At 36.9% G+C, this 11,538-nt stretch overlaps 1 protein-coding gene across 1 annotated transcript; it reads right to left on the minus strand.

Moving 5' to 3' along the window:
• Positions 1 to 613: 613 nt before the first annotated feature.
• On the minus strand, positions 614 to 3,343 carry LOC138929321 (uncharacterized). Its single transcript, XM_070288765.1, has 5 exons — positions 3,303 to 3,343; positions 2,250 to 2,783; positions 1,906 to 2,172; positions 1,270 to 1,648; positions 614 to 1,024 (listed from the first exon to the last, which is right to left on the minus strand). Exons 2-4 carry the CDS (start codon positions 2,759 to 2,761, stop codon positions 1,357 to 1,359), a joined length of 1,071 nt encoding a protein of 356 aa, XP_070144866.1. The 5' UTR covers positions 2,762 to 2,783; positions 3,303 to 3,343; the 3' UTR covers positions 614 to 1,024; positions 1,270 to 1,356.
• Between the last annotated feature and the right edge of the window lie 8,195 nt (positions 3,344 to 11,538).

The following is an 11,538-nucleotide window of genomic DNA, read 5'->3' on the forward strand; positions in this document are numbered from 1 at the left end:
TGTAAACAAATGTTCACATCTCAGCTAATAATGCATGTATCCACGGCAGATTTTATGTTTAAATTAGTTCTTACAATGCTAATACATTTGCATACTCAATTGTAAATTTGTAAACAAAAAGTTCACAACTCAGCTAATAATGCCTGATTCCACTTCAGAATTTATATTTATCAGAGCTTGCAAATAACTGTTGACGGGGTTTTTCCTGTGCTCTCGTTGCGAGTAAAACCGAAAAAGATCATACTCTCTCGCTCTCGCTCAGAGCAAGGGAGTTTTGCTGTCTTCATTCATTTCGTTTTTTTGTTGAACGCTTTTCGTTGAGCTCTTTTTACTTCGGCCTTTCAATCAGCCGTGCGTAAAGAGCGGGACGAGAAACGTTCGCACACAGAGAGCCAGCAAAAGACCAAGTGACCGAACAGCTCAGCGCGAACGGTCTTCACCTTTGTTTTTTTTTTTTTTTGTTATTTATTTATTTTTGTGAACAAGTGTCCATATAAAAAATACAATTAAAAAGAAAAGAAAAGTTGTAGACAATGTTGTTTTTAATTTTTTTTTTTTTTTTGTATTTTTATTATTTACATTATGTGTTAAGCTTAACAACAAGTAACGAGTTTAAATTTTCCGCACCAATGGAACTTCTTCGTTCACTTAAAATAAAATGTAAGGCTGAGAATGCCCGTTCGACGGACACCTGCGTTGCAGGTGTAGCCAGTACAACCTGCGCTAGTGCACTTATATGAGGAATCCTAAGTTGCAAATCATTAAAAAAATCCAATATATTTGAATTTAATGGCAAGCGACCAAATGTTTCTTCGAAGTTTTCGATGTCAGCATAAACTTTGGCAAGTTTTGTAGAAACAGGATCTTGTTTGCTTTCTGAAACTGTCCGAAAATCGTCCAAAAATGTCGATAACAGCGACTTCTCTTCAGATGAGGATGCGGTTGAAAGAACTGACGAGACAGGGGAAGCAGACATCTCTTCATGCACAGGAGTCTCGAGCTCTGGAACATTTCGTGTTTGTGCCTTAAATAATAAAGCGATAATAAGTATGAAATGTTTTTTGGATTTTAGTTTAGTACAAGTATTAGTTTTTGACGAAGACAATTTTAATTAGTTTCTCAAAACTACAACATAAACAAAACAGGGCACAAATTTCAAACATTCTACGACATACAGCTTACTTCTTTCAACTCATATAAACGAAAAGCAGTTTTTTTCAAATTAGCCTTTGCTAACGATTTCTGAAAGCTCGACAACATACAATTTACCCGAGGATCCATGTAAATCGCTGCCAACAATGCATCATTTTCTAACAATTTTGTCTCTCTTATTTTTATCTGGGCCAATAGTTTTTTTTAAAATAAATTGTAGCTATTCTCGCATTTCAATTTAAGTTCCATCCATACTACGAAGAACTCACTATAAACTAAATCTTTGTCTTGTAGCTTTAGGGTTGCCTGGTATGTGTCACTAAAAGCGTCAATGTATGTCTCGATCCAATCCCAATCGGCCTCTACACAAATATTAGACTGCGTTGCCAGGAAATCCTTTAAGTCCAATAATTTCTTTAGCATTAAATACGTTGAATTCCATCTTGTAGCAACGTCGAGCGATGGTATGTTTTTTTCATTCTCAATTAAGACACGTCTGCATAGATTTTATAATTATTATGTATATATGTATATAATATATTTATATATATATATGTATGTCTTCTGTCCTTGTCCTATTACCGGCTCAACTGTCATTGCGCCTGCGCGCCAGCGACAGGGCTACCAATACCTAAGCATGCCGAATAATTATATTGCCATGGCAACAAGCATTCCAACTTTGCACTTAGCAACCAACTCGCCGACATATATATATAAATATATAAAAATAAATTTGTATAACTTATAACTTACCTATATCTTTCTGTGCGCAGCGATTTGCATAATGTGCGACAGGCACTTATTTTATCGGCGATCTCCTTTGTTTTGTTCACATCATATACGCACAGTTGCAGAGTGTGTGCTGCACATCTCACTAAGTGTATATTAGCCAGTTCAATAGAATCCAGTTCATTCAGAAGATTCTCACTTTCTATGTTTTCTTCAAAAAGGGATTCCTCTGTCGCATCATTTAATACCTGGACGGCCTTTATCATGTTTCGCCCATTATCAGACGTAATGCTGTATAGATGAATATGAAATTTTGTTAAAAAAAAAAAATCACATATTTTAAACATTTTATGTAATTCAATTTTTACCTGTAGATCTGATCAAGTGATATGCCATAATCATCTAAGACTTCTAGAATTTTATTCTTCATATATATTCCAGTGTGAGATTCCCCGAGCTCAATCATGCCCAAGGTCTTCACAATAATCTCGGTTTTAGCCAGGGTTGAGTGGATCATTTGCAAGTTGATTCCTAGAATGGCTTTATCCATTCTGGTGGCAACATCGATTTTCAGCGACACCAGCTTTCCCTTCGCAAGTGCCCTTATATTTTCTTTGACAGACTGCTCTTTGACTGACACAAAATTCATAATATTTCTAGACGTCACAGGGTTCATGCCAAGTGCATTATAAATTGGATCCATTATTTCGTTGAACCCTTCACTGTCTAGAAATTTGAATGGTTTTCCGTCTGTGGTCACAATTTTTATCAAAGAAGAAACAATTGCTTTTTCACTCGTTTGATACGATATTCTTCGTTTTTCTTCGCATTGTGTTAAATTTGTATTTCCAGATTTATTCCACTCATTCAAAATGTCCATATGCTTGGCTGTTAGGTGCCGTCTTAAATTTGTTGAATGATTACCGGACAATTTAATACCGCAAACATTACAAACTGATTTGTTCTCGTCCAAATTAAATTTAAAGAATTGGTGAACATTTTTATTTGTATCTCTTCCCATTTTACAAAAATTAGTTCGCAACTTCCCGCACTCAATTCACGATCGCAACTAAACGATTAAGGATTTGCTTGCCTATGCGTGTGAATGTATTCCAATACATACGCAAAAGACTTTTGTTCACTTACCACGGTTCATGGGACAACCAAAACAAAACAGAATAGAAAAAAACCAGTTCGCTCTGAACGCGCGCGAGCTGATTCCAAGAACTCATGAACGGGTGCTCTCTGAGTCTTTTCGTAAAGAGTGAGAGAGAGAAAGATATATGCAGACAACTAGAAACGGTCGACAGTTTTTTGCAAGCTCTGATATTTATATTAGTTTTTACACGTCTAATACATTTGCATACTCAGCTAATAATGTCTGTATCCACTTCAGAATTTGTATTTATAATAGTTCTTACACGGCTAATACATTTGCATACTCAATTTTAAATTTGTAAACAAAAAGTTCACATCTCAACTAATAATGCATGTATCCACTTTAGAATTTATATTTAAACTAGCGGACCCGGCGAACTTTATCTCGCGCCAACTTCGACTGATTAAAACAAATTAAATTGAGACGTTCCGTTTCTACTTTGACGTACATGTCGAAACACTACTATTGAAACATCTTCAATCAATACGCATAAAAATTCATAGAGCTGACCTTATTCCTATCTTCTCCTAAAAATTTTAGGCTAAAATTTGAATTCAAAATTAGTTGAGAATCAAAAAGAAGTGATGACTTTTAAACAAACCAGTGAGTTCAAAAATTATGTCGGATAGTTGGTCGCTTCATCCTCGTCGGTCACGCTGTCAACGGATCTGTATGAATGCAGTTCTCCAGCGATTTGACTTTGAATAAGGAAATTCAAACTATCTACGTCCTTATTCTTCCCGGCGAACTTTATCTCGCCCCAACTTCGACTGATTAAAACAAATTAAATTGAGACGTTCCGTTTCTACTTGGACGTACATTATTACCTTACCTTATTCCTATCTTCTCCTAAAATTTGAATTCAAAATTAGTTGATAATCAAAAAGAAGTGATGACTTTTAAACAAACCTTTCGTTGGATTGACAAATTTTTTTGACTTGAAATTAGTGGAGAGCGATCTGATAAACAATATTTTTTGTTTTGTTATCCGGTGCAAAAATGAATAATGATGACGGCTTTCCCACACGCAAACAGGCTACGTATAGCTGGCCATGTGAAAAACATGGATATTCCAGATTTATCCCGCAGACTTCCAACGATTGGCCTTGCGATTTATTGATTGTCATCGCAAATGCCAATCGAACTGGGAACTGAATCCTCTTGAATTGGAATGGAAGATCTGTTGGAATAATCGGAATTCGTGGGATAAGAACTTCCTCTCCTTTAAATTTTCCCTTTATGATAGTCGCTTGAATCAAGTTGTTCATTAGTTTCTTAACGGACAACCGAGTACCGTTGCATAATCTCGAATGATTTAGATTCCGCAGCATTATAATAATCGATCCCACCTTTAGTTGCAAATTATGCGGCGGAGTTCCTGGCACATCCAGTGAGTTCAAAAATTCTGTCGGATAGTTGGTCGCTTCATCCTCGTCGGTCACGCTGTCATCGGATCTGTATGAATGCAGTTCTCCAGCGATTTGACTTTAAATAAGAAAATTCAAACTATCTACGTCCTTATTCTTCCCGGCGAACTTTATCTCGCCCCAACTTCGACTGATTAAAACAAATTAAATTGAGACGTTCCGTTTCTAATTTGACGTACATTATTTGTTCACACAGGAACATGAATTTAAAATTAAAATGAAATTGTAATTGTTTATTAAGCCATGATACAGAGGCGTTGTAAAATATTAGTTGCAAAATTAATAATATAAATAAATACAGTCCACTTATGTTTGATTGCAACTAATTTAAATGTACCCCGAACCTTGCTGGACCTTGGCAGAATGTTCAAACATGAACACGGTTATAAACAAGAACGCATCTGTTAAGCATTAAATAAATCTCTGCCGCAGTGCACGGTCTAACACTTGTGTGCATAGCTATAAGAAACCGCCACTTGAGCCTATGTAACAAGTAACCCGAAATATGACCTCCTGTGAGCGGTCTGGGTTTGTTTAGGATATTTACGATCGGGTTGACATGTGCACCCTTATCGCTTAGAATATTTCTCACGATCGGGAACTGTCCGATGCGTGGGTCTAGAACTAAGATCTACAATGTACATTCTCATGTTAGCTATATAAGCTAGGGTTTGAATGGAATAAAATCAGTTTCTTACAAAAACTCAACGTATGAAGACGTCCTCTAATTCGGGCGGTCTTTCATTTTGGTCCTTCGACCGCTCTGCAACTTTCCCCCCTGTGGTAAGAGGTTCAGAGTTATAAATCAGCACCTTAAAATATTAAGGCTGCAAAAATAATTATCTCTTGTTTCCCCCCACCCGTGGTAAGGAACAGAGAATAATATTATAAAACAAAAAGACACAAAAGAGTCTTTTATGTTTAAATTGAAGCACCATTTAGGCTTGACATAGCTAAAGGTTGCTATAATACCATTAAAAGATATGGTGTTGGAGGCGTACTGAGGCCTTTTTATGAAAAAAAATATAAAAAAACATCAGAAGTGATACCATTGAAATATATGGTGTTGGATGCGTACTGAGGCCTTTTTATGAAAAAAAATATAAAAAAACATCAGAAGTGATACCATTGAAATATATGGTGTTGGAGGCGTACTGAGGCCTTTTTATGAAAAAAAATATTAAAAAAACATCAGAAGTGATACCATTGAAATATATGGTTTGGAGGCATACTGAGGCCTTTTTTTGAAAAAAAAAAAATAAAAGAAAACATCAGTAGTGAATGTGCTAAAAAAAAAAAAGTGCATTAAATTGGAAAATAATAAATAAAATTATTGTGTGGTATTTGAAATTGCCAAAAGCAAAAGGATAAAAAAGAGTCCTTTTTGTTAAAAAAAAAAAAACAAAAAATTGTTCCACCTCCATTGGTTGGTTTTTTAAGAGAATAAAAATGAAAAATTTTTTATTGTCGAGTAATCGACAAAATATAAACAAATTTTGTGTGGAAGTTACCCAGCCCTTGACGGAGAATAAGGAGAAGGAGGGACGACCGCACGGCAGCAACTACAAATAAGTCTGCAACAACCACTACAGCCGCAGCGACGACAAGGCGGCAGCGACGACAGCAGCAGCGACGACAGCAGCAGCGAGGATTCAGGCGGCACCTCAACGCATCCAACACTGACTGCAGCAGCACTCAGAAGGTTTGGTCGCAAGAAGAGGAAAATGCGCTACGATCTATTCCGATAAACGGAACAAATTTTGTAGGCGCAGCTAGAAAGTTGGCAAAGGCCATTAAAAGATGGAATTGAGTGGCATTTTAGTCCGCCTATTCCGCCGGCAGGACCTCACTTTTGAGGTATCTGGGAGTAGTAAGGGTACTCAGTTAAAAAATAAAAAATAATTATAATTTCGTAAGCAGGCAATTACAAGCTGATGCTTTCGATGTCAGTACACAAAATCTATAAAGGTAAAATTTGTAATTCGTAAAAAATAATTTTGAATTGTATTGTATTTTTTGTTGATAACCTAAAATTCTACAGCTTGCTGGCCCTTAGCAGAATGTTCACACAGGAACATGAATTTAAAATTAAAATGAAATTGTAATTGTTTATTAAGCCATGATACAGAGGCGTTGTAAAATATTAGTTGCAAAATTAATAATATAAATAAATACAGTCCACTTATGTTTGATTGCAACTAATTTAAATGTACCCCGAACCTTGCTGGACCTTGGCAGAATGTTCAAACATGAACACGGTTATAAATAAGAACGCATCTGTTAAGCATTAAATAAATCTCTGCCGCAGTGCACGGTCTAACACTTGTGTGCATAGCTATAAGAAACCGCCACTTGAGCCTATGTAACAAGTAACCCGAAATATGACCTCCTGTGAGCGGTCTGGGTTTGTTTAGGATATTTACGATCGGGTTGACATGTGCACCCTTATCGCTTAGAATATTTCTCACGATCGGGAACTGTCCGATGCGTGGGTCTAGAACTAAGATCTACAATGTACATTCTCATGTTAGCTATATAAGCTAGGGTTTGAATGGAATAAAATCAGTTTCTTACAAAAACTCAACGTATGAAGACGTCCTCTAATTCGGGCGGTCTTTCATTTTGGTCCTTCGACCGCTCTGCAACTTTCCCCCCTGTGGTAAGAGGTTCAGAGTTATAAATCAGCACCTTAAAATATTAAGGCTGCAAAAATAATTATCTCTTGTTTCCCCCCACCCGTGGTAAGGAACAGAGAATAATATTATAAAACAAAAAGACACAAAAGAGTCTTTTATGTTTAAATTGAAGCACCATTTAGGCTTGACATAGCTAAAGGTTGCTATAATACCATTAAAAGATATGGTGTTGGAGGCGTACTGAGGCCTTTTTATGAAAAAAAATATAAAAAAACATCAGAAGTGATACCATTGAAATATATGGTGTTGGAGGCGTACTGAGGCCTTTTTATGAAAAAAAATATAAAAAAACATCAGAAGTGATACCATTGAAATATATGGTGTTGGAGGCGTACTGAGGCCTTTTTATGAAAAAAAATATAAAAAAAACATCAGAAGTGATACCATTGAAATATATGGTTTGGAGGCATACTGAGGCCTTTTTTTTGAAAAAAAAAAATAAAAGAAAACATCAGTAGTGAATGTGCTAAAAAAAAAAAAGTGCATTAAATTGGAAAATAATAAATAAAATTATTGTGTGGTATTTGAAATTGCCAAAAGCAAAAGGATAAAAAAGAGTCCTTTTTGTTAAAAAAAAAAACAAAAAATTGTTCCACCTCCATTGGTTGGTTTTTTAAGAGAATAAAAATGAAAAATTTTTTATTGTCGAGTAATCGACAAAATATAAACAAATTTTGTGTGGAAGTTACCCAGCCCTTGACGGAGAATAAGGAGAAGGAGGGACGACCGCACGGCAGCAACTACAAATAAGTCTGCAACAACCACTACAGCCGCAGCGACGACAAGGCGGCAGCGACGACAGCAGCAGCGACGACAGCAGCAGCGACGACAGCAGCAGCGAGGATTCAGGCGGCACCTCAACGCATCCAACACTGACTGCAGCAGCACTCAGAAGGTTTGGTCGCAAGAAGAGGAAAATGCGCTACGATCTATTTCGATAAACGGAACAAATTTTGTAGGCGCAGCTAGAAAGTTGGCAAAGGCCATTAAAAGATGGAATTGAGTGGCATTTTAGTCCGCCTATTCCGCCGGCAGGACCTCACTTTTGAGGTATCTGGGAGTAGTAAGGGTACTCAGTTAAAAAATAAAAAATAATTATAATTTCGTAAGCAGGCAATTACAAGCTGATGCTTTCGATGTCAGTACACAAAATCTATAAAGGTAAAATTTGTAATTCGTAAAAAATAATTTTGAATTGTATTGTATTTTTTGTTGATAACCTAAAATTCTACAGCTTGCTGGCCCTTAGCAGAATGTTCACACAGGAACATGAATTTAAAATTAAAATGAAATTGTAATTGTTTATTAAGCCATGATACAGAGGCGTTGTAAAATATTAGTTGCAAAATTAATAATATAAATAAATACAGTCCACTTATGTTTGATTGCAACTAATTTAAATGTACCCCGAACCTTGCTGGACCTTGGCAGAATGTTCAAACATGAACACGGTTATAAATAAGAACGCATCTGTTAAGCATTAAATAAATCTCTGCCGCAGTGCACGGTCTAACACTTGTGTGCATAGCTATAAGAAACCGCCACTTGAGCCTATGTAACAAGTAACCCGAAATATGACCTCCTGTGAGCGGTCTGGGTTTGTTTAGGATATTTACGATCGGGTTGACATGTGCACCCTTATCGCTTAGAATATTTCTCACGATCGGGAACTGTCCGATGCGTGGGTCTAGAACTAAGATCTACAATGTACACTCTCATGTTAGCTATATAAGCTAGGGTTTGAATGGAATAAAATCAGTTTCTTACAAAAACTCAACACATGAAGACTTCTTATTTATTTTGGAGCTCTTTCATTATTACCTTACCTTATTCCTATCTTCTCCTAAAATTTGAATTCAAAATTAGTTGATAATCAAAAAGAAGTGATGACTTTTAAACAAACCTTTCGTTGGATTGACAAATTTTTTTGACTTGAAATTAGTGGAGAGCGATCTGATAAACAATATTTTTTGTTTTGTTATCCGTTGCAAAAATGAATAATGATGACGGCTTTCCCACACGCAAACAGGCTACGTATAGCTGGCCATGTGAAAAACATGGATATTCCAGATTTATCCCGCAGACTTCCAACGATTGGCCTTGCGATTTATTGATTGTCATCGCAAATGCCAATCGAACTGGGAACTGAATCCTCTTGAATTGGAATGGAAGATCTGTTGGAATAATCGGAATTCGTGGGATAAGAACTTCTTCTCCTTTAAATTTTCCCTTGATGATAGTCGCTTGAATCACGTTGTTCATTAGTTTCTTAACGGACAACCGAGTACCGTTGCATAATCTCGGATGATTTAGATTCCGCAGCATTATAATAATCGATCCCACCTTTAGTTGCAAATTATGCGGCGGAGTTCCTGGCACATCCAGTGAGTTCAAAAATTCTGTCGGATAGTTGGTCGCTTCATCCTCGTCGGTCACGCTGTCATCGGATCTGTATAAATGCAGTTCTCCAGCGATTTGACTTTAAATAAGAAAATTCAAACTATCTACGTCCTTATTCTTCCCGGCGAACTTTATCTCGCCCCAACTTCGACTGATTAAAACAAATTAAATTGAGACGTTCCGTTTCTAATTTGACGTACATTATTACCTTACCTTATTCCTATCTTCTCCTAAAATTTGAATTCAAAATTAGTTGATAATCAAAAAGAAGTGATGACTTTTAAACAAACCTTTCGTTGGATTGACAAATTTTTTTGACTTGAAATTAGTGGAGAGCGATCTGATAAACAATATTTTTTGTTTTGTTATCCGGTGCAAAAATGAATAATGATGACGGCTTTCCCACACGGAAACAGGCTACGTATAGCTGGCCATGTGAAAAACATGGATATTCCAGATTTATCCCGCAGACTTCCAACGATTGGCCTTGCGATTTATTGATTTTCATCGCAAATGCCAATCGAACTGGGAACTGAATCCTCTTGAATTGGAATGGAAGATCTGTTGGAATAATCGGAATTCGTGGGGTAAGAACTTCCTCTCCTTTAAATTTTCCCTTTATGATAGTCGCTTGAATCAAGTTGTTCATTAGTTTCTTAACGGACAACCGAGTACCGTTGCATAATCTTGGATGATTTAGATTCCGCAGCATTATAATAATCGATCCCACCTTTAGTTGCAAATTATGCGGCGGAGTTCCTGGCACATCCAGTGAGTTCAAAAATTCTGTCGGATAGTTGGTCGCTTCATCCTCGTCGGTCACGCTGTCAACGGATCTGTATGAATGCAGTTCTCCAGCGATTTCACTTTGAATAAGGAAATTCAAACTATCTACGTCCTTATTCTTCGCGGCTAGTATTGCCCGTTCACTAATCCAATCGAGATTTGTATAATTTTGTGCTATGTCGGGAAACACCTTTGTGATGAGTTCCTCTTTTGTTGAATAATTTCACGTTTAGTTGCAGTAAAAATTGCACAGCGGTGATTTAGTTCAACTTCCGAATCACCAATGAAATAGATCTGAAGGAATTTATGATCTTTGTTTTGTGGTGGTAACAAAGCGCCCGCTCGGTGGTGAATTTGCCCTTGAATCTGAATGTTGGGATGCAATTTTGAAAAAATGTGATAATAAAGAGACGCCATTACCTTATAACTTGGATTGTAGCCTGATTGTTGAACAACCTCGGCTCCAAAAGACGTCATTTGAAAGCATCCGTTATATTTTTGTGCAAGCTTCAGGAACCTGTTTGATTGGGCTGAGTTTCCATATAGTAGCGAGTACAAAGGCTCTGGTGGATGAGCCAAAACGGGCAATTTAATTTTGCCACCTGCACAGCATAAGCCGGGGGTTTCCAACCGAAACTTCAATGCATTACAATGCTGACATACAACAGATAATGAACCAATAACAACGCACGTAAGATCCTTGTAGGATGTTTCAGGATTGTATGCGAATGCAGCGCGATTCAAGTTTTCATTTGCGGCTCGTCTTCCTCTATTATTTTGTCGGGCTTGAGGTGGTCTTTGTGCAGCGCGAAGCTGTGCCATTTGGGCACGTATCGATGCATTTATTTCTGTACGTTCCTCTTGCGTCCGACTATTACGGAAATTCTGATTACTTATTGCATTGCGTGAACGCCGCCCAAGATTTGATCGTCTAACAGCAGGCATTACTTCCAATTGTTTAAGCTCACTTTGGTAATGCTTCGTTAGCTCGATTTTTTTGTTTAAATATTTTTTTACCGAGTTCATTGATACACAATTTCAACGCAGCTATGATCTTTGTAAGGTGTTTCAGAATTTTACATACAACAGTGTGTCCATCTGTTGAGCCGCTAGCGACCTTTCCGAAAGGACTTTCCAAAATTTTCTTATGCTATAACCTTCTTCTGGCAATTACAAAAAACTGAAAAGA

This window comes from Drosophila kikkawai, unplaced genomic scaffold, assembly GCF_030179895.1.
Source record: "Drosophila kikkawai strain 14028-0561.14 unplaced genomic scaffold, DkikHiC1v2 scaffold_131, whole genome shotgun sequence".
In the NCBI taxonomy this organism is placed as follows: Eukaryota; Metazoa; Arthropoda; class Insecta; order Diptera; family Drosophilidae; genus Drosophila; species Drosophila kikkawai.

What these genes read in the sequence shown, in the direction of transcription:
- LOC138929321 (XM_070288765.1), bottom strand. Translation starts at nt 2,761, where the DNA reads ATGGACATTTTGAATGAGTGGAATAAATCTGGAAATACAAATTTAACA. An exon ending in TCACTTGATCAGATCTACAG is followed by an intron (nt 2,173 to 2,249) that starts GTAAAAATTGAA and finishes TCATCTATACAG; the next exon opens with CATTACGTCTGATAATGGGC. An exon ending in CTGCGCACAGAAAGATATAG is followed by an intron (nt 1,649 to 1,905) that starts GTAAGTTATAAG and finishes AAATCTATGCAG; the next exon opens with ACGTGTCTTAATTGAGAATG.